Source organism: Aspergillus tanneri (assembly GCF_003426965.1).
Source record: "Aspergillus tanneri strain NIH1004 chromosome Unknown AapTan_5_pilon_pilon_pilon, whole genome shotgun sequence".
Classification (NCBI taxonomy): Eukaryota; Fungi; Ascomycota; class Eurotiomycetes; order Eurotiales; family Aspergillaceae; genus Aspergillus; species Aspergillus tanneri.
The window spans coordinates 3,312,553-3,337,951 of record NW_022984632.1 but is presented as its reverse complement, the minus strand read 5'-3'; the positions used below and the strand labels follow the sequence as shown (position 1 = coordinate 3,337,951).

At 45.5% G+C, this 25,399-nt stretch overlaps 8 protein-coding genes across 8 annotated transcripts; 5 read left to right on the top strand and 3 right to left on the bottom strand.

Moving 5' to 3' along the window:
- Positions 1 to 357: 357 nt before the first annotated feature.
- Positions 358 to 1,700, top strand: ATNIH1004_010513 (lactonase family protein; the record flags this gene model as incomplete). Its single annotated transcript, XM_033575082.1, has 3 exons — positions 358 to 609; positions 665 to 773; positions 823 to 1,700. The coding sequence occupies 3 exons, from the start codon at positions 358 to 360 to the stop codon at positions 1,698 to 1,700; spliced, it is 1,239 nt and encodes a 412-aa protein (XP_033423100.1).
- Positions 1,701 to 7,036: 5,336 nt separating this feature from the next.
- Positions 7,037 to 8,080, top strand: ATNIH1004_010512 (uncharacterized protein; the record flags this gene model as incomplete). Its single annotated transcript, XM_033575081.1, has 4 exons — positions 7,037 to 7,397; positions 7,477 to 7,721; positions 7,774 to 8,012; positions 8,074 to 8,080. 4 exons carry the CDS (start codon positions 7,037 to 7,039, stop codon positions 8,078 to 8,080), a joined length of 852 nt encoding a protein of 283 aa, XP_033423099.1.
- A 582-nt stretch (positions 8,081 to 8,662) lies between these two features.
- ATNIH1004_010511 (uncharacterized protein) lies at positions 8,663 to 9,783 on the bottom strand (the record flags this gene model as incomplete). Its single annotated transcript, XM_033575080.1, has 3 exons — positions 8,663 to 9,235; positions 9,292 to 9,463; positions 9,533 to 9,783. 3 exons carry the CDS (start codon positions 9,781 to 9,783, stop codon positions 8,663 to 8,665), a joined length of 996 nt encoding a protein of 331 aa, XP_033423098.1.
- Positions 9,784 to 11,462: 1,679 nt separating this feature from the next.
- On the bottom strand, positions 11,463 to 12,398 carry ATNIH1004_010510 (uncharacterized protein; the record flags this gene model as incomplete). The annotated part of the gene is made up of 1 exon (XM_033575079.1): positions 11,463 to 12,398. One exon carries the CDS (start codon positions 12,396 to 12,398, stop codon positions 11,463 to 11,465), a length of 936 nt encoding a protein of 311 aa, XP_033423097.1.
- A 395-nt stretch (positions 12,399 to 12,793) lies between these two features.
- ATNIH1004_010509 (uncharacterized protein) lies at positions 12,794 to 14,212 on the top strand (the record flags this gene model as incomplete). The annotated part of the gene is made up of 3 exons (XM_033575078.1): positions 12,794 to 12,860; positions 13,446 to 13,847; positions 13,926 to 14,212. The coding sequence occupies 3 exons, from the start codon at positions 12,794 to 12,796 to the stop codon at positions 14,210 to 14,212; spliced, it is 756 nt and encodes a 251-aa protein (XP_033423096.1).
- Positions 14,213 to 15,613: 1,401 nt separating this feature from the next.
- ATNIH1004_010508 (uncharacterized protein) lies at positions 15,614 to 15,907 on the top strand (the record flags this gene model as incomplete). The annotated part of the gene is made up of 2 exons (XM_033575077.1): positions 15,614 to 15,728; positions 15,795 to 15,907. The coding sequence occupies 2 exons, from the start codon at positions 15,614 to 15,616 to the stop codon at positions 15,905 to 15,907; spliced, it is 228 nt and encodes a 75-aa protein (XP_033423095.1).
- Positions 15,908 to 18,438: 2,531 nt separating this feature from the next.
- Positions 18,439 to 19,101, bottom strand: ATNIH1004_010507 (uncharacterized protein; the record flags this gene model as incomplete). Its single annotated transcript, XM_033575076.1, has 1 exon — positions 18,439 to 19,101. The coding sequence occupies one exon, from the start codon at positions 19,099 to 19,101 to the stop codon at positions 18,439 to 18,441; it is 663 nt and encodes a 220-aa protein (XP_033423094.1).
- A 4,465-nt stretch (positions 19,102 to 23,566) lies between these two features.
- Positions 23,567 to 24,465, top strand: ATNIH1004_010506 (uncharacterized protein; the record flags this gene model as incomplete). The annotated part of the gene is made up of 2 exons (XM_033575075.1): positions 23,567 to 23,957; positions 24,209 to 24,465. 2 exons carry the CDS (start codon positions 23,567 to 23,569, stop codon positions 24,463 to 24,465), a joined length of 648 nt encoding a protein of 215 aa, XP_033423093.1.
- Between the last annotated feature and the right edge of the window lie 934 nt (positions 24,466 to 25,399).

Here is a 25,399-nt window from a genome sequence, read left to right as displayed (position 1 = left end):
GAGGTCACACCGAGTATCAAGAAACTAACTTCAAAAATTGCGACCATGATATCCTGCTTTGGTAACTCCACCATTTGGCCCATCGTTTCGAGGTTATGGGTGTAGAGACTGAGTCATAACTTAAGGTAGAACTGCAGTTTAGCTGTGCAGAGCCGACCAGATGAGTCCCCGCATCAGCCAATCACATGCTACCTACTGGAGAAGCAGATTTGTTCCTCAGGCCACAAAGGACTGCCGTATTCTGATGCCGTCCCCGCGTTCCGATCTCGAGACTGGCTATTTGTTCTTCCCTGTGAAGTTGGTGGTAACCGAGAGCTTTATCGCCCTCATGTTGGTTCCCCTCCAGGGGACCTGGCCATGCTCTTCTCCTTTGTTATCTCTCACTCGGCTGCGCTCCCTCTGCTACGCCCCATCTCCATCTCTCTCCGCACCAAACGATCCTTCTCCTATTCAATTCGTACCAGTATGAAGCATCATCTTATGGTCGGCACCTGGACCCCTCCAGGTCGCATCTATACTGTCGCATTTGACGATGAGGCCCTCACTTTGGAACTAGTTAAGAAAACTGACATTCCCGAGGCGGAGCCAATCTCCTGGATGACCTTCTCGGTAAGCTCTGTCGCGATTCTCTCCGATTTTCCTAGACCATTACTTATTCAGATAGCATGACAAAAAAGCTATCTATGGCGCTGCTATGAAGAAGTGGAACAGTTTTGCCGTCAACAGCCCCACAGATATTGTTCACCAGGCCTCCCATCCCGTTGCCGGCCATGGTATGTGTCCTCGAATATTTGTAACATGTGACTCTCTAATCTATGGTAGCTCTTGCACCTAGCAGCGAAACCAATACCCGCGCCATCTTCGTCCTTGCCGCCCATAAACCGCCATACAATGTATATGGCAATCCCTTCTATAAATATGCTGGTTACGGGAACGTCTTCTCTGTGGAAACCGACGGCCGGTTGGCCAAGAATATTCAGAACTACGAGTACGAGCCCAACACTGGGATCCACGGAATGGTGTTTGACCCTACCGAGACTTACCTCTATTCGGCCGACCTACAGGCGAACAAGATTTGGACACATGTTAAGGATGCTACAACGGGTGAGTTGACTCTGGTGGATTGTATTGAAGCCCCTTCACCAGGTGACCACCCCCGTTGGGTTGAGATACATCCTAGTGGAAAGTATCTCTATGTACTGATGGAGGCGGGCAATCGACTGGCTGTCTATGTGATCGATGAGAAACGCCATGTACCGGTGTTTACTCACATTACATACCCACTCCTCCCCGTCGGTATGTTCACTTCCTGCAACCTTAGTAAATTTTGTTCTAATGGACCAGGCCTTCCCCCACGCAATAAGTACCGTGGCGATGTCACGTTCACCACCCGTAGTGGTGAGTATCTCTTTGCCACTACGCGCGGCAATTCGTTCGACATCACGGGATACATCACGGCATTCAAACTTGGCCCTCATGGCAACGTTGAGCGACAGCTCTTCATTCACCCTACCTCAACGAGTGGCGGTCATTCCAATGCAGTTAGCCCAAGTGATTTTAGTGATGAGTGGCTGGCCCTGTGTGACGATCAGCTGGGATTCGTCGAGATCTATCGCTTCCGTGACGAGACGCTGGCCCGAGTGGCCAGGGTGGATATTCCTGAAAAGGGATTTGGTATGAACGCTATCTGGTATGACTAATGATAGAAGATTGCAAAAACTATATAATAGAGCAGATGAAATAGACCTTTGGCAAGCACGCTACTAAACTGGCCAAATCTCCTTTACGCAATGTTAGAATTGGTTAGTGATTTATATTATGAATTGTAAACTTGCCGAAAAGGAGCGTCTCCAGAATTTGCTTTGAGACAGGCCACTATTTGAGCATTTTCCTGCTTGCATATTCCCAGTTGTACCACTTGCCTGAGATATGTTGTAACTTCTACAGGATCACACATCTCCGTCTGTCTTGTACTTGAGATTTTCGCCCACCTTTGCAGTAAAACCAGCTTGAATTTGACCTTGAAATACATATATACGAAAGAGAACTTCTAAATATATAGGAAGTAGTCTAGATTCAATTTTTTTTTTTTTTTTTTTTTTTTTTCCTGTTCATTTTTTGGGATAACCCAAATCTGCCGCAGATTTGGTCTGGATTTCGTACTTTCAATGGCTTTACTATGGTTCTATAGCATCCGGTCCCCCGGTCTGTGGCATATTCGCTTATTTGGTATTAGCTATGCCAGCTGAGCGTATTTGTTCAAGGAACTGACAAGATAAATCAAGTTATATAATCGATTATAGGAATTGGAAGGAATTGATTGACGTTGGTCGGGCTAATTTTGCTTATGTCCCGACGCTAGAGAAACAGCGAGCACGGAAAGAAACCATAAATATAACTCCCGACGGTTTTAGCGAAGATCATACTTATTTTCGCGTATTTATTCTAGACCATGGCGACTTATGCGGTGCTAGGCGCCACGGGCAACTGCAGCACCGCGCTCATCGACAACCTCCTGCGAACAGAAGATGCTGGGACGTCAATGAAGCTTCCATGAACTAGTTCCTTAAACCCTAAAGAAAGTCTCGATACCAAGTCCTTCTCCATGGCCGACCTAACTCCCGTCCAGCTTATTCCTTCTGACATTGGCATCCTCAGCTTTGTCAACATAGGCAGCGACTTACTTGTAGAATGCAACCGGCTCCTGGATAAGAAGCAGAAAGAATTCCACATGTTCGTCCATAACACGGCAGTTCACAACCACATTGTCCATGCCGTTCTTGCTGTCTTGGCACTGGAGGCCCGTTTGACTTCTCGGCCTTATGGTCCCTGTTGTCCCTGTTGTCCCCGTTGTCCCCGTTGTCCCCGTTGCCCATATTGGCCCTCTAAGACCCAATCACATATCCTTTCCCTCTTTCATTCCTTCAACAATTCCTTTTGTACATAGCATATATTATAGGTTCTGCGGGTTCAGCCCCTGACAGGCCTGTATTAATTTATTCCTTATATAATGCTCTATAGTTTACCTGGTCGAGCCTCGATTCACAACAATTGCAAATGCCCAACAGGCTACTAGCACAACATTTGTGGGTGTAAGAATTCCGATATGGATCTCAATCAAATGATGGAGAATGGATACTAATGTCTTATTCCGAAAGCTGTCTTATAGGGATTATGTAGATAGCTATTTTAATGGAAAATTGATTAATAGCATAGATTTGTCCCACTGCTGGACTTTAAACATCTAAAAGACTTTTGCCAGGCAGGGCATGTTGCAACACTCTGTACCAGTTCTCATTTATTAAACATTGAACACTGTGAAGAAAAAAATGAAAGAAAAAAAGACAGGGCACTGTATTGTTATATTCTGGTGTTCGGTAGACACTGTCTACATTGAGCGACATGAAATTCTCACAACATTTAAATAGGGCATAAGTATTAAAAATAAGTGGGTTTGCTCAGCTCATTGCAAATGTCCAACAGGCTGCTAACAAATTGAGTACCAGAGTTTGACCACCCGTACAACCAAGAGCGTCAAACACCTCGGACAATAAAGCATCGATGGACATGTGTGCGCTGGTGTGTGTTAACCACTTGACCTACCTCGTTCAACGCTGGTGCTTTAGTGTGTTGGAATTCCACTTAGCTCACTGTTCGGCGCTGTTTCTGAATCCAACCATGTACGATGCCATGCCATATTTTTTTTTTTTTTCTTTTTTTCTTTTTCTTTTTTTTTTTTTTTCCAGAGGGGTGATACCCTCCGCCTCTAATTGATCCTGGGGCATTGTGGTGACATTAGGAATGATGCAGCCGACCGCCTGGCCAAGGAGGCAGTGGGCCCAGACAAGATGCACACTTTTTAGAATCCCCTTTCACGGGAAAAAGGATTTCAAACCCCTCATCCATGGGATACAACTCCGGAATATGCTCCCACCACTGGTGGCTTTGGTCGTTCGCCACGTCATCTGTGTGTAGTTCTTCCCAAGACCGACGACCCCACAACGGTACGAACGTCTCGCAGTCACCTGAAACAGTTCAACTAGAGTTTATTCTGCTGGCTGTATGGGATAAGGAACGGTCTTATAATGAACAACCACCAGTCTGTATCCATTACCTGGTTGACTGGAAGGTTGCCCTGAACGGCCGATCTGTAACAAGAATCACAGAGCCTGACTTGGCGATAAAACCAAGTGAGTACTAGCAAGAATATTTAAAATATAAAATTAAAAAAGTTAGCTGGGCGAGCTTTTAGCAACAAACGTGTTCGGCCAGATGACATTTCTATTATGGCATCAGTATTACAATACCGATCACAAACTGATCTTCATCAGCAATTTGAGAATACTGATATTGATTGACAGTCATAGAAAAACAGCTCCTCAAGTGGAGCAATATAATTTACAAGGGCAAGAAGCTCAGAATTGACATTTCCATTAGCTATATAAGTGATGACAACAAACCATCTCCTTTCTAGAGACAGTACATCTACAACAAAGCAGATGCTGTCTGAGCGAGACTCTCGGATTAATGTTGAAAACATCTCAGGGCAGCGCTTAGCCTGGTGAGATGTGTATAAAAAGACGCACTGTCCTGGGCCCCATGTTAAAATAAAGATGGATACTGCTGGCAAGGTCCTCACGGAAAGAAGCATTACATACTCAGAACACACCATTAAAAACGCCTTGTCAAGTTCGTAGAAGACGGCCGTGATCTTGAAAGTCACGATAATGTCCCTAGTAATATTCGAGAACAACTCTACGAGAAAGAACGCCAGTGGCTTGAAGGCAACAAAAGCCGACAAAGTATCCTTCCATTGAGTCGGCATGTCCTCCAATCAATTCAACTTTCTATAGTCACAATCTCCTCAGTTGTCTATGCTTGCTACACTAAGTGTTTGTCCAGCCTTATTGCCACACTCAGGTCCAGAGCCCATAGATCCCATCATTTTTCCAGATCTCCCCCTGGAAGTAGCAGTGGAAGAGTACAGCAGCCGGCAAAAATCGCAAGTGGTTTCTTAGAGATATAAGGAAGGTATTGACAAAGTGCATGACATTGCCCTAGAAAATGGTCTTGATCTTAAGCAGATCGCTGGGGATCAGGACCCGGACATATTTATTAAACACGGAGTGAAAGTCGGCGTTGCCCGTTGCATCGTTAATGAGATACGCAAGTGGGCCAACCAACAAGAATTGGACAGTTTGAGAATTCGGCCTTAAGTTCAGAAACTCTTGTACCTTGTTCGGTTTTAGTGGTTATAAGCATTTATTTTTGTAGTTATTCATTGTTGTTGTACTTTATAGGGGTGGGGGCTGAACTCTTATCCGTCCTACGAGTGCAGATATTCCTGACAGGCCGAGTAGAATAATAGGCAAGGCTATTGCAGTGGAGTAACTAGAGGGGTTGGCACTATCCAAAAAACCCGCCCTGGCCCGACAAAAGAGTTGTCGAGAGCTTCGGAATAAACGCCACCATTACTCCCACTCAGAGTAAGACAAGAGGAGGCAGGTGCTTTGCCACCTAGACTAGCGCCGCAAGCTTGCCCACAGAGTTCTTTCTCCGAAGCTCAGGCGAAAGCTTAGCTCCGTAGCCGTCGCTACCAAGCGTCACTGTGGTCAAAAATGGGCTTTCATTGGCACTAGAACCCGGGTCCGATCATCCGGAAGACCGCGTTGTGGACTGCAGAGGACCACTCAAGCAATAGTCAACATCTAAGGTCAACTGCTGGTACCGCGGTGGGCTGTGGCACGGCCGTAAAATTAGTATCGGGAGGACTGAACAATGCAACATACGGGGCAGCCAGCAACTGAGTATCGAAGCCGGACTTGCTAAAACCATTTCCAATCGGTGCAGAGCCCGAGCTATTCATATACTGCGCCATCGGCATCTACGTTCAGGGTCTCTCAAACGTCATCATGGCACTCAAGAGAATGTGAACGCCCTCCTAGGTCTGATTTAGGAATATGTGGCTCAGCTTAAGAAGCTCTTACTAAGTTTTCGGTGTGCAAATGAACCCCCAGCACAGTAGTTGGCCCTGCCAAGTATCAAAAAACGATGTCTCATTGGCCCGTTATACCATAAAAAAGCGAGGTTCCCAGGCAACCTGAAGGAGGCATTTCTCAGTAGCGTTTCTACTTTGGTATCTTTAGTTTATTGGGCTTAACCCAATAATTTTTGACACTTCATCCGAAATATTCGCCAATCTGACTTACATCCTCTGTGCTTTCCCTTCTTTCCGTTATCGCTGCCATGAATATGGTCTGGGACCACAGAATCAATCGCCTGACGTGATACACCGCTATCACTACCCACCGCTCGGATGTCCCCGTTGTTAGCGTGTTTAGTAGCCTCTTCTTCCGAGTCAGTTAAAGGGCTGGTTATCCCACTCTCTCCACCCGGTTCTCCCGGAGGCACAAGACACTTGGTAGACAACAGAGCGTCTTTGGCGGTAAAGTGTTCCGAGGGGCTATCATAATTTGGGCCTGACAGCACTGGTTTGGGTTGTTCCTTCGCTGGAGGGATATTTAAGTTGAGGAGGGATATTTAAGTTGTTTGGGGATACTTGGCTTAGACTTCGGTATCGTTCCTCACGGCGCTGTCTCCGTGCCGTCGCAGCTGCTGCGCGTTGCTCATTTTGCTGATATAAAGCTTCTGAGATTGTTTCCCATCGAGTGTTTTGTCCAGGACAAATATTTATGTATTTCGGTACCGCAACGTAATTTCCCTGGAGTATACTATCCGACCCTTGATCAGTCAATAAGTCAGCACATCAGAACCCCAAGTGGCACAGTTAGAAATACCTGTCCTGGAGAACATCGTTTCGAAATTCAGATTTCAAGGCCAGAGCAACATTCACGAAAAGAAATTGTACTATGGAAATTGAGGAGTCGCTTAAAGTGGGGTAAAGAAAAAGAAAAGTGCTCACAATAATCCCGTGACTGATCGGGGCGTGAGACGAGGATGAAGCAGTCAATCTAAGGGATAAACAACAACAAATCTCAGACATTGCATCCTCCCCTACGCACTTCTTGCAACGCGAATGGCTGCTATGTCACTACATTCATCATTGCCTTCGGGTCAGCACGTCCCACCAACAGAACGGAATGGCTATATCCCGCGAGGGTATCCCAAACTGTCAGTGGCAATGGCGACCTTTGGAGATATGGCGATTTTCCGCACATTCAGGGAACTGAACATGCTTAACTTGCTCAGTCTTCAGGCTGAGCTGACGGAGCTGCATATTCAGTTTCAGGATATTTGCCACGAGGATGATACTTCAAGCGATCCCTCTGATCAAGTGTATTCGAGCTACTTTCACTCCCTAAGAGGTTCACGAAATACACCTAATAATGAGCAGCTGGAGATGTTGCTTAGAATTCGCCAAAAACTGCGGGAAGATAGTGAGTGGACGCAAATATCAATGCCATACAGCTTGCGCCGATTCAATTCTAATTATAATTTAGACGAAGCTATTACAAGTTGCGGGACTGTCAACCCTACGAGAACCGAATAAGAATGACCTACGGACCTTACACAATTGGCTTGCCAGCTCGGAGGGCGGTAATTATTTTTTGAAAGGCAGCGAGGTGTTCATGTGGGATGACGAGAAAGACTTAGCCAAGGTGTTTAATCCTCCAGGTGAACGTCTTGACGATCCATTCTCCAAGTGGCTTACGTCTAATGTTTTGCAATGGTATCACGCACTTTGGGGACACCGCAGGAAAGTACGCACATAAACCTCGCCTCCCCTTATATTCGACACTGACAGATGGGCAGACTGTGAATCTAGAAAGTGGGATGTCTCAATACCATGATTTATCACTAATTAGAATAAGCACCGTGGTGGCTACTACTGCATCTTCTATTTTACCATTGTTAGCGGTGCTAGTTCTATGGTATGTCAAGGACACAGTTCATCGCATTCTAGTGATGATTGGATTTACAACGTTGTTTGCGGCGTCACTTGCAATTTTCACCTCAGCAAGAAGAATAGAGATTTTTGCAGCCACTGCCTCGTACGTCCTCTCATTGCATAACTTAGGCTGTGCACGGCTGACGTTTAGTTAAGGTTTGCAGCGGTTGAGGTGGTGTTCGTGGGTAGTGTCGCACAATAATGCAATAAGAATAGGTCAAAAATCCACCTGACAGCATAATTATCGTGCGATTTGCGATTGACTGTTATGACAACTGTCGACTATATAATAATCATGATATATATTTAATCAGCTAGAATTGAGTGACCACACTCAATCGGAATAGCAACATAAACCATATTTATTTACTACATACCGACCAACAATAACGCGAGAATACAGGAACTACTCTCTTACTTAAGACCTTTAAGAGCCATAGTCTCTTCTCTTTCATTAAAGGTCCAATTAAAAAAAAAAAAATAAATAAATAAATCACTGGCTTGACATATCTTCGCTCAGATAATTCATATGCAAAATCGCAGCAGCGCCATCGTTGGAAAGTAAGTCTCGACTCGAAGTCCGTTAAATGTAGTTAGCCAACGTGAAGTTAACTAAGTATAGTTTCAAGTCTTGCATCTTGCAGGTACCCAGCCATGTGATAGTTCAAATAACACAAGGTATATGTTGCAAATGCTTTGATTTAAGTGTCGTGCTCCGACGTCCCAAGCTTTATATACGGTGATGTACGGTTGTTATCTGCGACACAGAGCATAAGAGCCCAGATTCTTACACAGATATGGAGCGAAGAGCGGAAAGGGAAAGCCGGCCAAACTGCGCAGAAGTGCACAGGTTGCCATGGCACTTGCTGCGTATGTCGGGTAACTGTCTACCGTGTAGGTCTGCATCCCCTGTAAACATCGGACCTGCACGCTCCAGCCGTACCAGAAAAGTCCAATGGTGATCAAGATCGATCCAATAAACATCGTCGGCATGCGGAACTCCGGCCGTCCAACGTCACCGTTTTTCCCTTTTAAATTGTGGTAGATGCGATCGATAACGAAGAAGTTAAGGGCGATGCCCCTGAACGAACCGATAGCGATGGAAACGTAATTGAGCCCGCCAATACCTGGGGTCTCACTGTACAACTTCGACCAAATCACTGGGAATGTGGCCAACATGAAATATGTCGTCCCGAAGAGATAGCCCATGTATAGCGCAATGACTGTGATGATCGGCTGGGTCGTGAATATACGGAACGGTCGCACCAGGGCGTGGCCGAGTTTGCTGAGGAGGTTCCCATCCCCAGGCTTGTTTCCTGTGTGAAGCTTAATATTGCCTGTCTCCTTGGCAAGATGGTCTCTCTTCCTCTGCAGGAGGGTACCGGGATGCGACTCGCGCAGCCAAAACAAGCCGAGATCTGGATAACTGCAGCGGCGGCACTAGATGACCAGAACACCCAGCACCATGTCGAGTACTCGGCAATGAAGCCTCCAGCAATGGGCCCAACTATGGGGCCAAGAACCGGTGCAAGGGTGTAGAATTTCCACGTTCCTCTGCGTCCCAAATATCACTGGACATTGTCAGTGAGCGGAGGAAGTTTATGAATCAACTCTGTATCGTACCTAATAGCTCCTCCTCCCAACACCGCGGGGGCACTTCCTCCAATTCCAGCCAGAAACAGGAGCACAAACAGCCCCGCCAGGCTCTGGGCGAAGCCACATCCAAGGTTCCACGCCAGATACCATAGATTGCTAATCTGCAACAAGCGTACGCGACAGTAAACCTCAGAGGCACGACCGAAGAATAGCGGACCGACGGTGTAAGCCAGGATAAAGATTGACATAGAGAGCTCAACCTCAATCTCGCTCTGCATGTTGAGACCTGTGCCCAGTTCATGCAGCGCAGGCACTATCATACTCGACGACACCGGTGAGATGAAGGTGAATGAGCTGATAGACACGGAAAAAAAAAACGTTATTAAGATATCATATCAACACGCTTCATAATCAGACCAGACATTACTCTGTATATATTAAGAAATCCAACTTTCCCACCTTCGGTACTGCAGGCCTTACGCCCACTTCCTCACCAGATTTTTTTATTTCAATGTGTTTGATTATCCAGTCTGCTTTCGCAGACTTTCGTGCAACACTCAACTGTGAACCATGAACAGTTGAGCACCTAAATAGCCCTAAATCCTTGCTCCATTACAATGAACTGGGGTATGAGACGGGGCATGACTGGGAATGACTTACAAAATGACCATAACACAGCAAGTTAACTAGAGCAAGTCAAAGCCTACAAGGCCGTGTCATCGCAGGAAGGAACCAAAAAAAAAAAAAAAAATAGGTAGTTAGTTTGATTCGGCATGTTGCGTTGATTTTGGAAGGCCACTTACAGTATTGGGCCATGATTGGTTATGCCCCAATTAGTTGGCCGGTATCCGCAACAAAAGTACCCAAATAAAGCAATACAGTAGAAGTCCTCTAAGGATGGCCACTATGTGCTGCAGGATCCGCCAAATATTTATGCCCGACATTTTATGCTGTTTACCTCTCCTTAAAAGAAAACGTGCCTACAGAATTTTAAGTTTTCTGGAGACCATTTGATCATATTTCAATTAATGCTCAGATCGAGCTACCATTAAATCGCCAGAAGCAAAACCATTGTTGTGCTTACAGTACTGGTTACGTTTAATGATTTGGGCATCGCAACGTAATCATTCGACTACTTACTGCAGCATTAGCTTTTATTGTACTGTATCCTACCAAAAAGGCCTTATCTATTAACTGGTTCAAGAACGCCAGATGGCTTCGTGGCAGTCGAAATCTGAATCATGGAAGCATCCATTTTGTAGCTGGTCCTCGCCTTGGAAGACATGTATGCTGCAATACCTGGAGACCTACTCGGTGGCTGGTACGGTAACGACGCAAAATGAAAGGTCTATTAGGGTCTACGTTGCCCTGCTTCCTTTTCGGCAAAACGCAGTCGCGTCTCTCTGACCAGGAACTTCGGGAGTATGATTACTGTAACAGCAACGTATGTTTAGAGTAATCGTCCTGTAACGTGTCATAACTACCTACTGACAGTATTAGTGTTTTTTGCTTTCATTTATGAGCTCCATTGGGCTTCACTGGGTCCTTATAATGCTCAAGAGAGGCGAGATGCGAGATAGGTTCCATATCTCAGGCTCTCGTTTTGGGAACTGCTTGGCTTCATTCTACTGTCCACTTTGTGTTCTGATACAACAGGAGAAAGAGGTGGAAGAACAGTCAGGCAGGATATTGACTGCATATTATCAGTCACCACCTGGGATGACCTATATTGCATGAGGTGGGTAAGGATTGTAGGACCAAGGTCGCTAAGTGGACGGATGAGTGACTTCTAGCGGATCTGTTTATAATTGGGGTAAGCTTAATAATCTTGAGGTGAAGCTGAACTGTCTATACTTGAAGATCGGATAAGAGTTCTGGCTCGCTGGCTGCGCCGAAGTTCCAGGACCTCACAGGAGACTGATATAGATGTAAAAGAATGTCCAGTCTGATGCTAGAATTATGTCGTACTATCAACGGCATAGGGACTACGCTTTCTCAATGCCTTCCCAAACCTCCACAACAGAACCACCGTCGGCAGCCCGATACCTAAGGCAATAAACCCCAGAATGCTGCTGCCCCATCCGTATCCCAGATCGCTATATATATAGGGCGCGAAAACGGGAAAGACACATCCAAAGATCTGACGGAGTATAGAGATCGCCGCCAATGCGCTCGCCGCATACTTACCGTATGTGTCAATCATGTATGTATTCACAGCAATAGCACATGTCATGGCAGCACCCATAAAAATAGCGGCGCCGATATTTGGTATAATCCAGTGGGTGTGGAATTCAGCGCTCCATCCGTATATGAACATGCCTGCGGCTAGTATAATAGTCGCAGGGGGCATCACAGGCATGCGAAACTCGGGCAGGTGAAGGCCGCCATGTTTCACGGAGAGACTTTTTTGGATGTGATCGATCGCGCGGGTACATAATTCAGCGGCAAAGACGGAGCCCACAAATAAGGAAAGGTAGTTAAGGCCGGAAATGCTGGGGCGCTGGTGGTAGACATTCATCCAAAGGGCCGGGAAGTTGGCGTAGAGGATATAGATAAGGCCGTAGAGGAATGCATTGTAGATGGCCATCGCTTGGACAATCGGCTGTGTCCCGAGCAGCTTCAACGGTCGAATCAGCGCTGCCGAGTACACCTGTGAACGAGCCTGGCCCAGGTGGTCATGCACGGTGTAGTATTGGCCACCCGTCTGTTTATTTAGATGCCGCTTCTTTGTCCGCAAGAGCACGGGTTCGTATGTTTCTTCCAAAGTAAAAAAACTGGGCACTAAAATTAGAACATCCATAAGTGAAGCCGAATAGAAGGCCCAGCGCCAGGTTGTATACTGAGCAATCACCCCTCCGACCACAGGTCCAATCACGGGGCCGATAAGGGGCATGATGCTATATATCGCTACTGCTCTTCCTCTCTCTTCCCTGGTAAAGAGGTCCGATATTATGCCGGTTCCGATCTGAGTAAGTGAGAAAGTGCTTATTTCCTGTTATAACATTGTCCTAGTGACTTACACCCTGAGACGCGCTGCAGAAAAATCCAGCCAGGAAGCGAAGAATTAGCATGCCACTGGCGGAATTAACAGGGCCGCATATCGTGTTGAAGATGAGGTACAACAGGTTCCATAACAGGATGATGATACGACGCCCGTGTATTTCTGATAAGGGGCAGGCGAGGAGGGGACCGAATGCAAAACCGAGGACAAAAATAGAGAGAAGGAGTGTCTCCTCGGCCGCATTTGTCACCTGGAGTGTGTCGGCGATATAGGGGAGTGCTGGGGCGATGATGGTTGACGAGAGGGTATTTATCAGCACAAATCCCGAGATTGACACTGTCGTTCTCCATTTGCGTATCTTAGTCCAGTTCTTGGGGATTTCAGGATCCTCGGCGGAAGTCCAGGAGACAAGCTCGGCTCCATTGGCAGCAGAGTCTGATTTGTCTTCCATATTAAGGATTAGGAAAGGCGTACGGAGTAAAGAGGGGTATCTTGAATTAGGAAGGAAATAGAGCGGGGGTTAGGTACAAGGCACTATGTTGGTATTGATGATAAAGGCCTGACTCACCTGGATTTGTAAGGGTTTAAGGCAGTGGAATCGGGTTACATTCACCATTATAGATTATAGTGGGGTTATTGTAAGTGGAACAAGTTAGTACTTTTGCACTGCGGCGATAACAATTCACCGTTACGTTGTAATGGCCCTCGAAATTAAATATTGCTAAGATATGCACTAAACATAGTAGTTCTTATCGCTATTTAGCGGTCTCCACAGGAAAAGATTACTCAGGCATATAGATGTATGCATGGTACTCTTGCAGCTTTAAAAAGCTGGTGTTTTACCCCTACTTATATATATTATTATATCGTAAACTTCTAGAGCAAAAGTAATTGATTCGGCTTCTCTTTTGTTCCCACTCTTTCGTTAAAACGTCACAGAAATAATTTCACCACTTGTTGATTCAAAGCGTGACGTCGCCAATATCTTCAACTCAGCCATCGCAGCCGCAGCCATCGGCACTGCCTGGGAAGTGGACTTGCTTGACGAATTGCGCGACCAGAAGAAGGTCGATGTGCAGCGAACTGCTGCACAGCGTAACCTGGACAGCCGCTCTGTACAGGGCCTGGTCGTCTCGCTAGCCGTGGTTGACGTGGTCAAGCGTGATCAGGACACTCTCACCGCGGGTAGGCTGCAGGATGAAGCCTACCGCACAAAGTCACTCTTCCACTGGCTCAGCCTCGGTTCAGGCGGGCTCTTTTCTCGCCTGCAGTACGTGTTGCGGAATAAGAATCGCACGGGGGACTTCTATAGCCGCGACGCAAGGGCGATCACATATGCCTGTCGTGATATCAACCGCCATCATTTTGACCCCGTCTTCTAGGAGGCCATGAATGGACTGGATTTTAAGTCCCATTCAGTTGGCGTCGATCTCGCTGGCCCTGTGATCAACTTTGCCACCGCCGAGGTAATACTCCGTGGTCTCGAAGAGTGGCTCTCGTTCACAGAGGGCGATGCGCGTCAGATGACCTACCGCGAGGAGTTTTCCCAAATTGATCTATTGACGTGCTTTATGATGGGCCATTATTTCTGGCCTCGAGAGAACTGTGTTGCCACGCTACAGCAGCTGCGGAACGCCTTTCCTAATGCCCGCCGCTTCCTCTTGGGAGACACAACTCGGATTCTTCTGCACAGCGCTAGCTCCTAGTATAGCATCACAGAAGACAATGTCCCCATCTTTACGCTAGGGTTTGAATTTGGCCACGCTTTGATGGGCATCTATCTACCGACGATGGAAGAATTGGAAAGCATTTTTGCCGAGGGAGGATGGCGCTGTCTAACAAGAATATCTTATTAAATCGCCCTCATTATCGGTTACCTTCGAATTAAAACAAGTCTGACTGGAATGAAGCCACTACTGCGTTACTGAATGCATTGCTGTTGTCAAGATTCTGCCCTCTATAAGCTTGTGGTTTTTCGATCTTGATTAAATGAGGTGGTCTGGGTCAGAGGTGTCGGGCATTCTAATATCTCTTGTCTTCACGTTAGCAAGCCCTCATGCATCATATCCTCTCAATAAGGAGTAACTATATTGAAGCTACAATTATAAGAATGAAGCCTTTTTCTAATTTGCTAGAAAGACTTAATGGCAGGACTGGCCCTAATTGATGCCGATGAACTCTCTGGTATTCAGAAGTATCGAGCCTAGCTACATGAGAAAACCCTGAAGTGGGCCACATGATTCCTAATCGACATCTGGCCGCCGCTCAGTCCCAACACACCCCCACTAGACGGGAAGATGATGAAGCTAAACTAACTGCCTAATCTGGTAATGAATACCCATCTCTATTCGACTCATCAGTCATCCCTGGCCAATGGCTGTCAAACCATGGTACGAATTATTACTGGTCGACGAACTCTCGCTCGCGCGCTCAGACGTGGACACATCAGCGAACAGTGCCCAACATCTTCATCGACAGAAAGCACATCGGTGGCTATTCGGATCTCGAGCGGATCAAACCAGATAGATCTACAGAAAATCTTGAACAATGAAGGCGCAGTATGATAGTGAAAATTATCATCTAGAAGTGCGATACACTTGCTCTAGTGTTTTTCTGTGTTTGGTTTTAGTTTGTCTTTCATACCATTTATATCGCTGGCTAAGAGAACTTGTCAAGGTACGAGGTAAGGAGGGAGAGGGGACACGTGTCTGTATGTAAGCTCATATCTAAGACGGGCTTGTTAGATGGAATAGTTCCAGCAGTCCTTATATATGCCATAATTTCTCAACTGAGAATTTTAGGCATCAGTGAGAACATGTATCCCTCTTCATATCAGTTTTGACCCTAATTAACTACTCTTCTGTCTAATCGTGTCCTGCTGTCCTGCGAAAGAAAATCAAATAGAATATAAATGAAAATCACTACGAGCCTATTACCTACGAGTGGCTACGGACAACCTTGCCAGACTAGTTGGATCAGCCCATTCTGCTCTAGGTATCATGGATTCTACATCCAAATCAAGGGTTCTCGAGAATGTACGGCATTGCTATGGCTTAGCTATCCAGTCTAGGGACGATCTACGCACTTCAGCCTGCTGCTTGACCGATATGCCAACGCAGAGCCATTCGGGTAGCCAATTACGCGATGCGCTAGCGGGCGTCCATCCAAACGTCCAGGAGCGTTTCTACGGTTGTGGCTCGCCGATTCCAGCGCTGGTGGAAGGTCTAGCCGTCTTAGACCTGGGATGTAGAAGCGGGCGGAACTGCTACGTATTCTCTTAAGTGGTAGGGCCCCGAGGTCGGCTGGCCGGGGTGGATGCCAGCGAGGAACAGATGTTTGTTGCCTGGAGTGTCGTTGACTGGCATGCGCAGTTTGTATATGCCAACGTCGAATCCAGCTAGGTCAGGTAGAGGACCTCGCATCCTTGGGATCGCCGACGCTTCGATTGATCTCGTTTCCAATTGTGTGCTGAACCTCTCTGTTGATAAGGGCCGTGCGATGGAAGAGACTTTCCGCGTCTTAAAGCCCGGAGAAGGGAGCTCTCAGGACCCGTGGGTCATCCCTGAAGCGTATTTTTGTCGGCCGGACCGGGGTGGCCCGATATGATCCGGTCTGATCCAAACCCAGAAGGGGAGAAAATGTTGGGAGTCTAGACTTGGGGTTTCCAGGTGTTGGAGCTGGAGAAATAATTTTTAACCCTGGTTTAATAATAATGAAAGAAAAATGAAGAGTACCCTAAGATCTCCATCTTAGGCAGGATTGACAGACGTTATCTGACACATGGCAGCACACAATTGACTTAGCCCCATTACATTGCAGCGAAGGATCAAATTAGCAATACAAGCTTTATTGCTTTTAAATCATGTACTAGCAGGGAGGATCGTCTTCAGCCGAAATAAGGCAGCCGGCTGAGTCGGCTACTAAATGGACATAGAAACAAGGGCGAGACGGACAGATAGAAGGAAGTAGCAAAATTGTGTTATCTTTACTTCTTCAATCTCGATGGACGGAGTTCTGGTCCTGGGTGAAGCAGTTGGTCCAAATCAGTCACATTTCTGTCATCCACACCGTGCATTTTCTTCTTAGCCTTCTCGAAAGACTCTGAATCGACATGTCCTTCAAATTTATTCTCATCACTAATGTAATTTCCGCCGGGCTCAATTGCTGATAATCTACCACCTCGCCACCCGAGCTATAACTGCGGTACACTCCATCACTAGCAAGGTCGAAGAAGCCTTGGAGCGATGGTGAGTGTTTGAGGGACGGCCTGAACTGCGATGCCTCTCTGTCTTTGTGATCTGGCTGTGGCTATTGCAGTGTTAGCATCGTACGGATGCAAGCTGTCAGAAATACTCTTACTACACAAGACATAATTTAAGCGACCTGTTTGTGTGATATGATGAAACTCTTCATTCTATTGTATAATAGAGAGAGTGTAGTCAATAGAAGGTGAAGACTTCTCTTATAGATGTGGTGAGGGGCAGCCGATACTAGATCTAATATAGCTAACGCAGAGAGGAAAATGCCTCATACGTGCGTACCATAACCCCCACACCTTCCCAACAGGTTAATTGTAGATCCTCCACTTATTTTGCCACTAAAATCTAGCCTATTTTTTTTTTTTTTTTTTTTTTTTTTTGTTTTAAAATTATAGCTTCCAAATGCATAAGATTCTAGCATTGCATTGATTATATTCTGTGATATTCTAGTGTTCTATACGTCCGATATTTTGCCGACCGGTGTATTCCCCAGTCGCTGATGCAGGATCCCGTTCTCCATGGAGAGTGCTTGGCCGACGCCTGGTATCGCGAGGAATTTCGCCGCCTGCCGGCCTCAGTCGGCTGCACAGATATTCGCGTTGAGTCTCAGCGGCCAATTACTATCCGCGATCCAGGTGTAGTAGAGAAAATTAGCGTTTGCTATATTTATGGCATGCACGGTTCATGCATTCAAACTGAACGAGCTTGAAGATCGGTCTGAAGACTATGGACAAGTTGCAATATATCAGGGAACAATCTCAAATCATCCACTTAGCTTCCGGCTGGACGAACATCACGAATTCCTACGGGGGAAATGGCTTCCAGTTTGCGGTAATACAGCAGATAAGTTAACGGGCACATGGTTCGCACCGCACTTTAAAGTTATTAGTGACAAGAGCACTCACCATGGCTTATTTTCGTGCCCCAAGGCACCGGAGTTGACCGGAATGGCCTTGGAGGATGTAAAGTCTAGCTGTTGCTGAATACTATACTTTGGATGCCAGACAGCAACCAAGCAATTAGATCTAGTGTAAAATAAGGGCAATAGTACCGCCCCTCGATATATTCTATTATCCTCTGTGTCTCGCTATAAAATAGCCCATCCACTTTATCGCACTCTGATACCAGCTAAACCCGGATGGAGTTGGCCATGGCATGGGTTCGACCGGTCGACTTGGTAATGAGCCGCAAGGAAGTGTTAGCTTCTCTACATATCACCTGCTAATCCACATTATCTGGAGTAGTAGTACTTCGCCAAGGGTGTAGGAGGTATTTCTGCATAGTGTATATTTAACTTAATACTTAGTATGCCTTATTATTACTTGCATACTATGCTCAGAATAAAAAGAGTAATTACCATCGTCACAACGGCCAGAAATCCAACCATAAATCCCATTTTCCTGTTTCTCGGTATACCCATGCCTGCACTGGGACAGGGTTGATGGGGCTGCGTCTGAAGATCCCGCCGAACTAAAGGAATGCAGGCCAAACACCCAACAGAGCTAAGTATGTATCCTCCTGGTATTATAATAGCTAGGACTAGCTTTGCAGTCTTTCTATAATCTTCACTTCTTGGATCCACCCTACGTAGTGCAAGTCCAACGATTTCAGGACCAGATGAGTAGATTAAGACCACAAGGCTGGAGTAAATTGCAAAAGCGAACGTTTTCAACTCAGATGGCATCATTAACACCAGAAGCCCATTGACCATGTCTAACCAAAGCTCCGCAGTAATATACGCTGCTACCATGGCCGTAAAGGATATTTATACCCGTCGACTCAGCCCCGCCTGCCACATCTCGGGAAAAAACCATGAGTAAAACGAAGACAGAGCTGAAGATCCCTCCGACGGAGACGAGATACAAAGGAGTAAGCTTGGTTCGAGGCCAAAATAAGGACGTAATGGCCCCTCCCGCCAGGGCCGCCACCGAGCCTACAATCCCGACAACGTTCCCGTAGTTGGACATGATATTCAGCGAGCTGGGGTACAACCAGTATCCAAACACCGAGCCCGCCAGGGTACGCACTCCGGCCGAAGTAGTAAACAGCCAGAAGGAGCGCATGAGAGAGATGTGTTGCAAATACCTATAAAGAATGCGGCATGTGGGCAAGTCCTCCTGGACTAGCGCCTTTCCTCTGGGCGTCTCGTGCCATAGAATAAGGCGCAGAACAACACCAACCCCAATTTCGAAGATGCCCACGCCTTTCAGCGCCCACCGCCAGCTGGTTCCTGTCGTCCGGAAGGCCGTAGAAATCTGACCACTGACGGCTTCCCCGACATAAATTCCGATATAAAGAATGCCTTCACCCACCGTAACGTAGCGTCTGGGCCCCATGATATCAGAGATTATGCTAACACTGAGTGCTTCAACTGCACTTTGGCTGATTCCGATGCCGACTCTGGCGCAGACCAGCTGCCAGTATAACTGACTAAGGCCCTGAAATAACACACAGACGGACCACCATATCACAGATGCGGCTAATATCCAAACCTAGAGAAATGAACGGTCTTATTCAATACCTTAAAAAATTCCCTTGTAAGTATACTTTTTGAGTTGTTGTGGAATTCAAGGTAAATGATGCGCAGGGAGCTATTCTATTAGCTACAGGCCAACTAGCCTAACTAGGAAGTAGAAGTAGATGTTATTCAGTGGAAACACCAGGAATCGCATCATCTCAACCAACTGAGCCTGCTAAGTGGTTCTCTATATTCTCATTGAGGTGTTCGACTAACTGAAGGCCTCAGGGGCTGAATCGATCGACAGTTACTCCACACCGCCAAGTCGGGCAGATTATAGTGTTTCCTAACATGTGTAATCTTCAGAATAGAGGTAATTTATATTAATATATCTTTTTCAACGATGCCTGAGCTTTTATCACTCTGTTTGACCAGAAGTCGTGTTTCAGAGTGGATAAGTCTGACAGCAAATACATTGATAGTAGATGTACTCTCCGAAGGTATAAGTGTGCAGTTTCTATAATGTGAGGAAAGATTGAAACCTTCTGTTGACCTGTACCAACTCCAAGAATCTATGAAGGTCTGATTCTTCTAGCTAAGTGATATTCAAGACTAAATACATAACAAATAAGGGTCAATTGAAATGACGCAATATGGTGACATCAAGGCGTATATGACCGAGCGACCGTTGACTAGTGTTGAATATGAATAGCGGTACCTATCTAAAGGTTGACACTTTCTGATACATCCCATCCACAATGAAACATCCTTAGCCTAAACATCCTATACCACCCGACCAGGATTTGACGAGCAACCCGTACTAAAACCCCCAAGCGCTCTGGTGAGAAGTGCATGGTTCATTTTACAGTTCCTAGGAAAAGTATGAATGATCGCGTTAAAAATTTAGATCTTTTTAATACCCACCATGACACCGAGAAGAACACTAATAGTGAAACCAACTAATTGCTCTTTACGTTGTTCCCCTTTCTTCCTAGTGAGATGAGTAAGGTCGATCTTCTTGGTTGCGAAGCTTGGTCCTATCTGTATAGCCCATTGTTCAATGCGCGGGATGTCCTCTTGAAATTTCCGGTTATTGGCTTCATAGTCTATGCCCCTGAGGGTTCTGAATACAGTATCTAGATTGAATTTTCCACAATACTAAAATGCATTCTAACCTAATTACGGCCATTCTGCCCTTTATTGTCGATCTGTCTTCAGAAATGAGAGAGACAGGGCGCGGAACAGCAGTTGGCGTCCAATTCTACGGTATTCCTCTTCACCGACTTGAGCAAGTTAAACCATCCTTCCATGGACTCTCGAGTAACAGTGTTCCAGTGCTCCTTAGAGTATCTAGCCTTGCACCCATTACACGTTTGATTTTTGTGTGTTGATTAGTAAATTTCGTCAAAATTCTTACCCAGCGGCAGCGAATTAATGCCCGTTCTTCTTTGGCGTATGCGTTCGGCGATTCGTCAGACTCGTGATGGTTGAGCAAGAACTCCAAGACGATGGAGCCGAAAATTCTATTAAATAAGGACCTCTCCTCTGCAGCTAGCAAGGCAAGTTGACTTCTTAACTTTTGCGCGTTGGATGGCCTCCCCGCCGTGGACATTGGAACCTCGATGGCTGCATGATCTAGCCGAATTCCGGTTTTAAGAAGATGGCCTTATAGAATGATCTTGAGGGTCTAATCCGTATTTTTTAGATATTGATTTACCCAAAATTCCAGAGCTACTCTTTTAATTCTTCTGCCTGGGCTACTGAAAACATCATTCACGTCCTTCCAGCTTTCGAACCTTATCAAATAACATAACCAGTAAGCGAGCCGGACACGTCTTCCCATCTGTGATAAGGGAGCTATTTAAAACACTCCAAAATCTGTATTTCTAATAAAAGCTAATTACTACTTCGATTAGGACAATGAGTCCTTCTATGTCCCAGAGCATTGCAATCATTGCAACATGGTGGCGCCTGTACGCGTCGCCCGACTGTAGATGGCACTGCTTCTACTGGTATGGTATCTTGAGCTTCTTGAACCTTATTTCGATGCTGAATATACTCCCACGCCTCTGTAGAAAATCCCTCTGTTGGTTAACTAAGTTAACGTAATCGGACACCGAACGTCGCAAGACACCGAATGTCGCGCCTCTCGCCACCCTCCATCCCTTCCTAATTTGAATAGTTTTGAAGTTATTTATCTCCATACAAATGAAATACGTTATTCAAAATGAGTGTAGAATTATCTAATAGGGCGCTTCAATCGATTATGGCCCTGAATATTGCAATTATGTACTACATGTAGGGGGCCTCCGTAGCCTTGGTGCCTGAGCCTCTGCCTGAATTGCCTCCACCCTTTCCTGTATTATTTGTAGTGCCTTATCAGAAGTTACACTGCCTGCATCTTGAATAAACTATCTAGGCACTTTTTTTTGTCTTTCTGGTACTCCTCAGCTGCCTGACGTCGATGAAGTTCATCTCTTAATAAAGCTATTTGCTGCATAGATATCTCATTGCCTTTCATAGCTTTTTCAAGCAAAGTATCTGCAATCGATGGAAAAAAGTTTTGATTTTGAATCTTAAGAAGTTGCTCTTTTTGTCTGTTTAACTGATAGAGATTATAAGGTGTTTTTCCCAAGTAAAATGACTGGTTACTGCCTGAAGAAGATGGTGGAGTTGGTATTTTCAACTTGATATTCAACTTTGAATCTACTTAATATATTTGTTGATGACATTGCTTTTGAGTGAACCGATAAATAGATAGATAGAAAATCTACCTTATCAATAGTTTTTATACCACTATTCATCATTTCTTGCACTTTTTGACCATAAAAGCGCTTTAAAGTTGCAAAACAGCTAACATCAAGCGGCGGAAGAAGGTGAGATGAGTAAGGAGGCATATAAAGTGGAATAATTAAATATTCCATGCAGTATTAATCAAATTCAGCAGTTGCATGGCTCCCATGGCCATCCAAAATAAGCAGTCGGTATTGACCAACAGTGCGGGATCTTATATGCTGTCGAAGACTTTTTTGTAGCCATTCTAGTCCCAGATTATTATTAGTCCAGCCATTCTCGCTAAGACTTAATCGATAATCTTTAGGTAGAACAGAATACCACTGAGATTGATGTTTTTTTCCAGCAAAAATAATCTGGAGGGGGTGAAATCCAGCCACTTCCTCCAACAGTCACAATTGATGTAACCCATTCTCTATTACCTGGTTGGATTGATCTAGCATCAGATTTGCATGTTTCCGTACCGCAGACAACTTTAGCTGTTAATGTCACACCCATTTGGAAGCCAGTTTCATCCATACTGTAGATATTTTGTTCTAAAATACCATATTTTTGAATAGTGTTTTGGACCAATTGAAATCAGCCCTGAATAACTTGCGGATCTTCACACATCGCTCGCTGGTAGTCGTATCGACGAGTATATCTTGATTTAATATCATGGCGTGAAATAAATCGACTAACCCATTTATCACTAACTAGGTTTGAGATAGAGGCCTGGGGTGACAACGAAGCTTTTTTGACGTGCAGATATTAAAAGTCCTGCAAGATATCGAACTTGGGAGATCCGCAGTGGTAAACCACGCCTATACATATCAATAATCCAGCTTTTTAATGTTTCTTCTTCAAGATTGGATAATTTTCGACTAATAGCAAGTTTTTCGTTGCGGGAAGTTATTCCATTAAGTTGATGGCACAGAGTCCTTCTAGGCATATCAAATGCCTTAGCACAGGCACTTTTGATTGAAATTGGCCATTATTCCATGCGTTGATAGCCATTTGCATCCTTTTATCTTTAGAAATGGCACTCATTTTGAAATTTTTAATAATATCGACCAATGACTAGAAAAATTGAGATAAAGTTTTTAAGGGTGAGAAAGCGGACAATTCGGTGTCTTGGGCCATTCGGTGTCCGACTACGTTAACGTAATTCCGCAGCGAGCGATTACTGAATGCGCCTTATTCCGAAGAAAGGATCGTACAAATATTTGCATCTACATTCATGTCAATCATAGGGCTTGCCATCCGATCAGTAATAGACCAACAGCCTTTTCCATTTTTACCCTCCCTGAAGCAAGCAGAACCACTGTTCGACTACTCCTTAGCTCTCCCTTCACCTAGTTGATTCGCCTGCAAACAAAAGCTAACGGAAAATGCGAACGTTGACTGGGTTGACATAGAATCGAAACGCAGAATTTGGGGACATCTTGCGTCAACGGACTAGTATGTTAGTTCTATTCATAATCTAGGATCCTTCCAACTTGAGAGCAGGATTGTTTCCTTATGAGCAGCCCTCAGCGCGGAATGCATATCATATGATACACCCAAAACACATGGCGGTCGATCTGCCCACCAACGTGGATGATACGCACATCAACTCCTCGGGAAACTACGCTCAACCACTAGAAACCGTTCCCACCGATATGACCTGCTACATTCTCCGCACAAGTATTTCCGTAATATTCCGCGGTGTCGACGACGCCGCCACAGATTCCAGTTACATCAGAGAAGAGCTCCCCTACGACCTCGTCCTAACATTCGACAAAAGGCTCTACGGACTTATAAATGATGCGCCTGCCTGTTTTCAAATGTGTCCAAGAGCCGAGCACAAAGCAAATCTCCAGACCCCCGCCTCTACTGCCTCATCGCGAATTCCTTTAATAATCTCTATCACCCTTACCTTGCACGCGGAGCACGCGATCCTAAATACTCATGTAGCCGGATGTATGTCTGCGGATAGCTCGAAGTGCTATTGAATTAATTATGCGAAGAAATACAGTACCAAATGAGGAATTCCATCACGTCAAAATGTGGACTATCATGCATCCATTATTTAGTTCGATTTTGGTTCTAGTAATAGATTATTACCTCAACTGTGAAGAACCACATGCGGAGGAAAGGAAGCTAATATTCTAGAGGGATTTAGGTTGTTGGAGTGTGAAGAGGAAAGTACGTTGACGAAACGGGTATTACAGCAGATGAGGCAGTCGTTGAAAGGATTGTATTACGCCCGGAAGGAATATTCTGGCCCCAAGGCAATACCCAGGATTCACCAGGGAGATGTTGGGGCTCCTGTGGCGTCTTCGAATCTTCAGCAGCATGGCAGCAGCAACAACGGCACCGCTTTCATGCAGCGCAATGCTCTGAACAGTTTTCACAGTATAATTGGACGGGTATGGATTTTACAACGCTGGAGAATATGGATTTTGATGTGGATCTAGATGAGAGTTAGTTTGAGGTACTCTTTGGAAACTTTGAGGGAAGTCATCCTATGTATTGAGACGGACTACATACTTTTCCTCCAAACCTTGCCTATGCATATAAAATTATACAATTTTCTCAGAACGTACTGGTATTCTGGTCTTATGCTATCTCCTTTCATGATATAACACCAGGGGCAACGCAGACATCGTTCGACTATATAGTCGGAGCCGATGAGAGCTTGGAATGTGACAACGCCTCTTCAAGCTCACATCACTCTATACTGATGTGCTATTGATCAAACTCATTATTTCATCTTAAGTTGAGCGACATGGAGCCTCTCCAACACCTAGAATTTAAGCAGTTGATGCACCTTGCCCGAATTGGATGCCGAAGCTGTCTACTCCCAGCCTCGCAGTCACACAAATGAGGGATATTTATAGCCGTATTCGGTGAATGCCGATAAATGTCGGATAATGTCAGGCGATATTATTAGCATCCCATCTCTAATAGCCGAAGCATGTTTACAATCTGCTCCAACATGAAGCCAGGGATCGGAAACAAGCTCTCGATATACAGGACGACATCCGAACTGGAGGAATTCGGGGGGGTTCGCGTGTAAGCCTTTGATTTGGAAGCGTTGGGACAGGGTGTTCACTACCCATTGCACGCGATGGAGTTGACCGAGAATCTGGCGATCATTGCAACTTTAATCCTCGCTATCCGCATAATAGTTCTCCACCAACAGCTCGGCCTATTGCTGTATTAGATGATCCAACTAGGGGATCCCAACATGCTCTATCACTATCCAAACTGGATGTCTGCCGCACCACCGCGGTGTACTAGGTCAAGACTTTTAAAATAGTAATCGATAATATGGCGAGAAGATATCTGTCCTAGGAGTGTTTATATTGTAATATATCACTAATTGCCTGAACTGTCTGCTCGTTCTCGGCCATTATGTA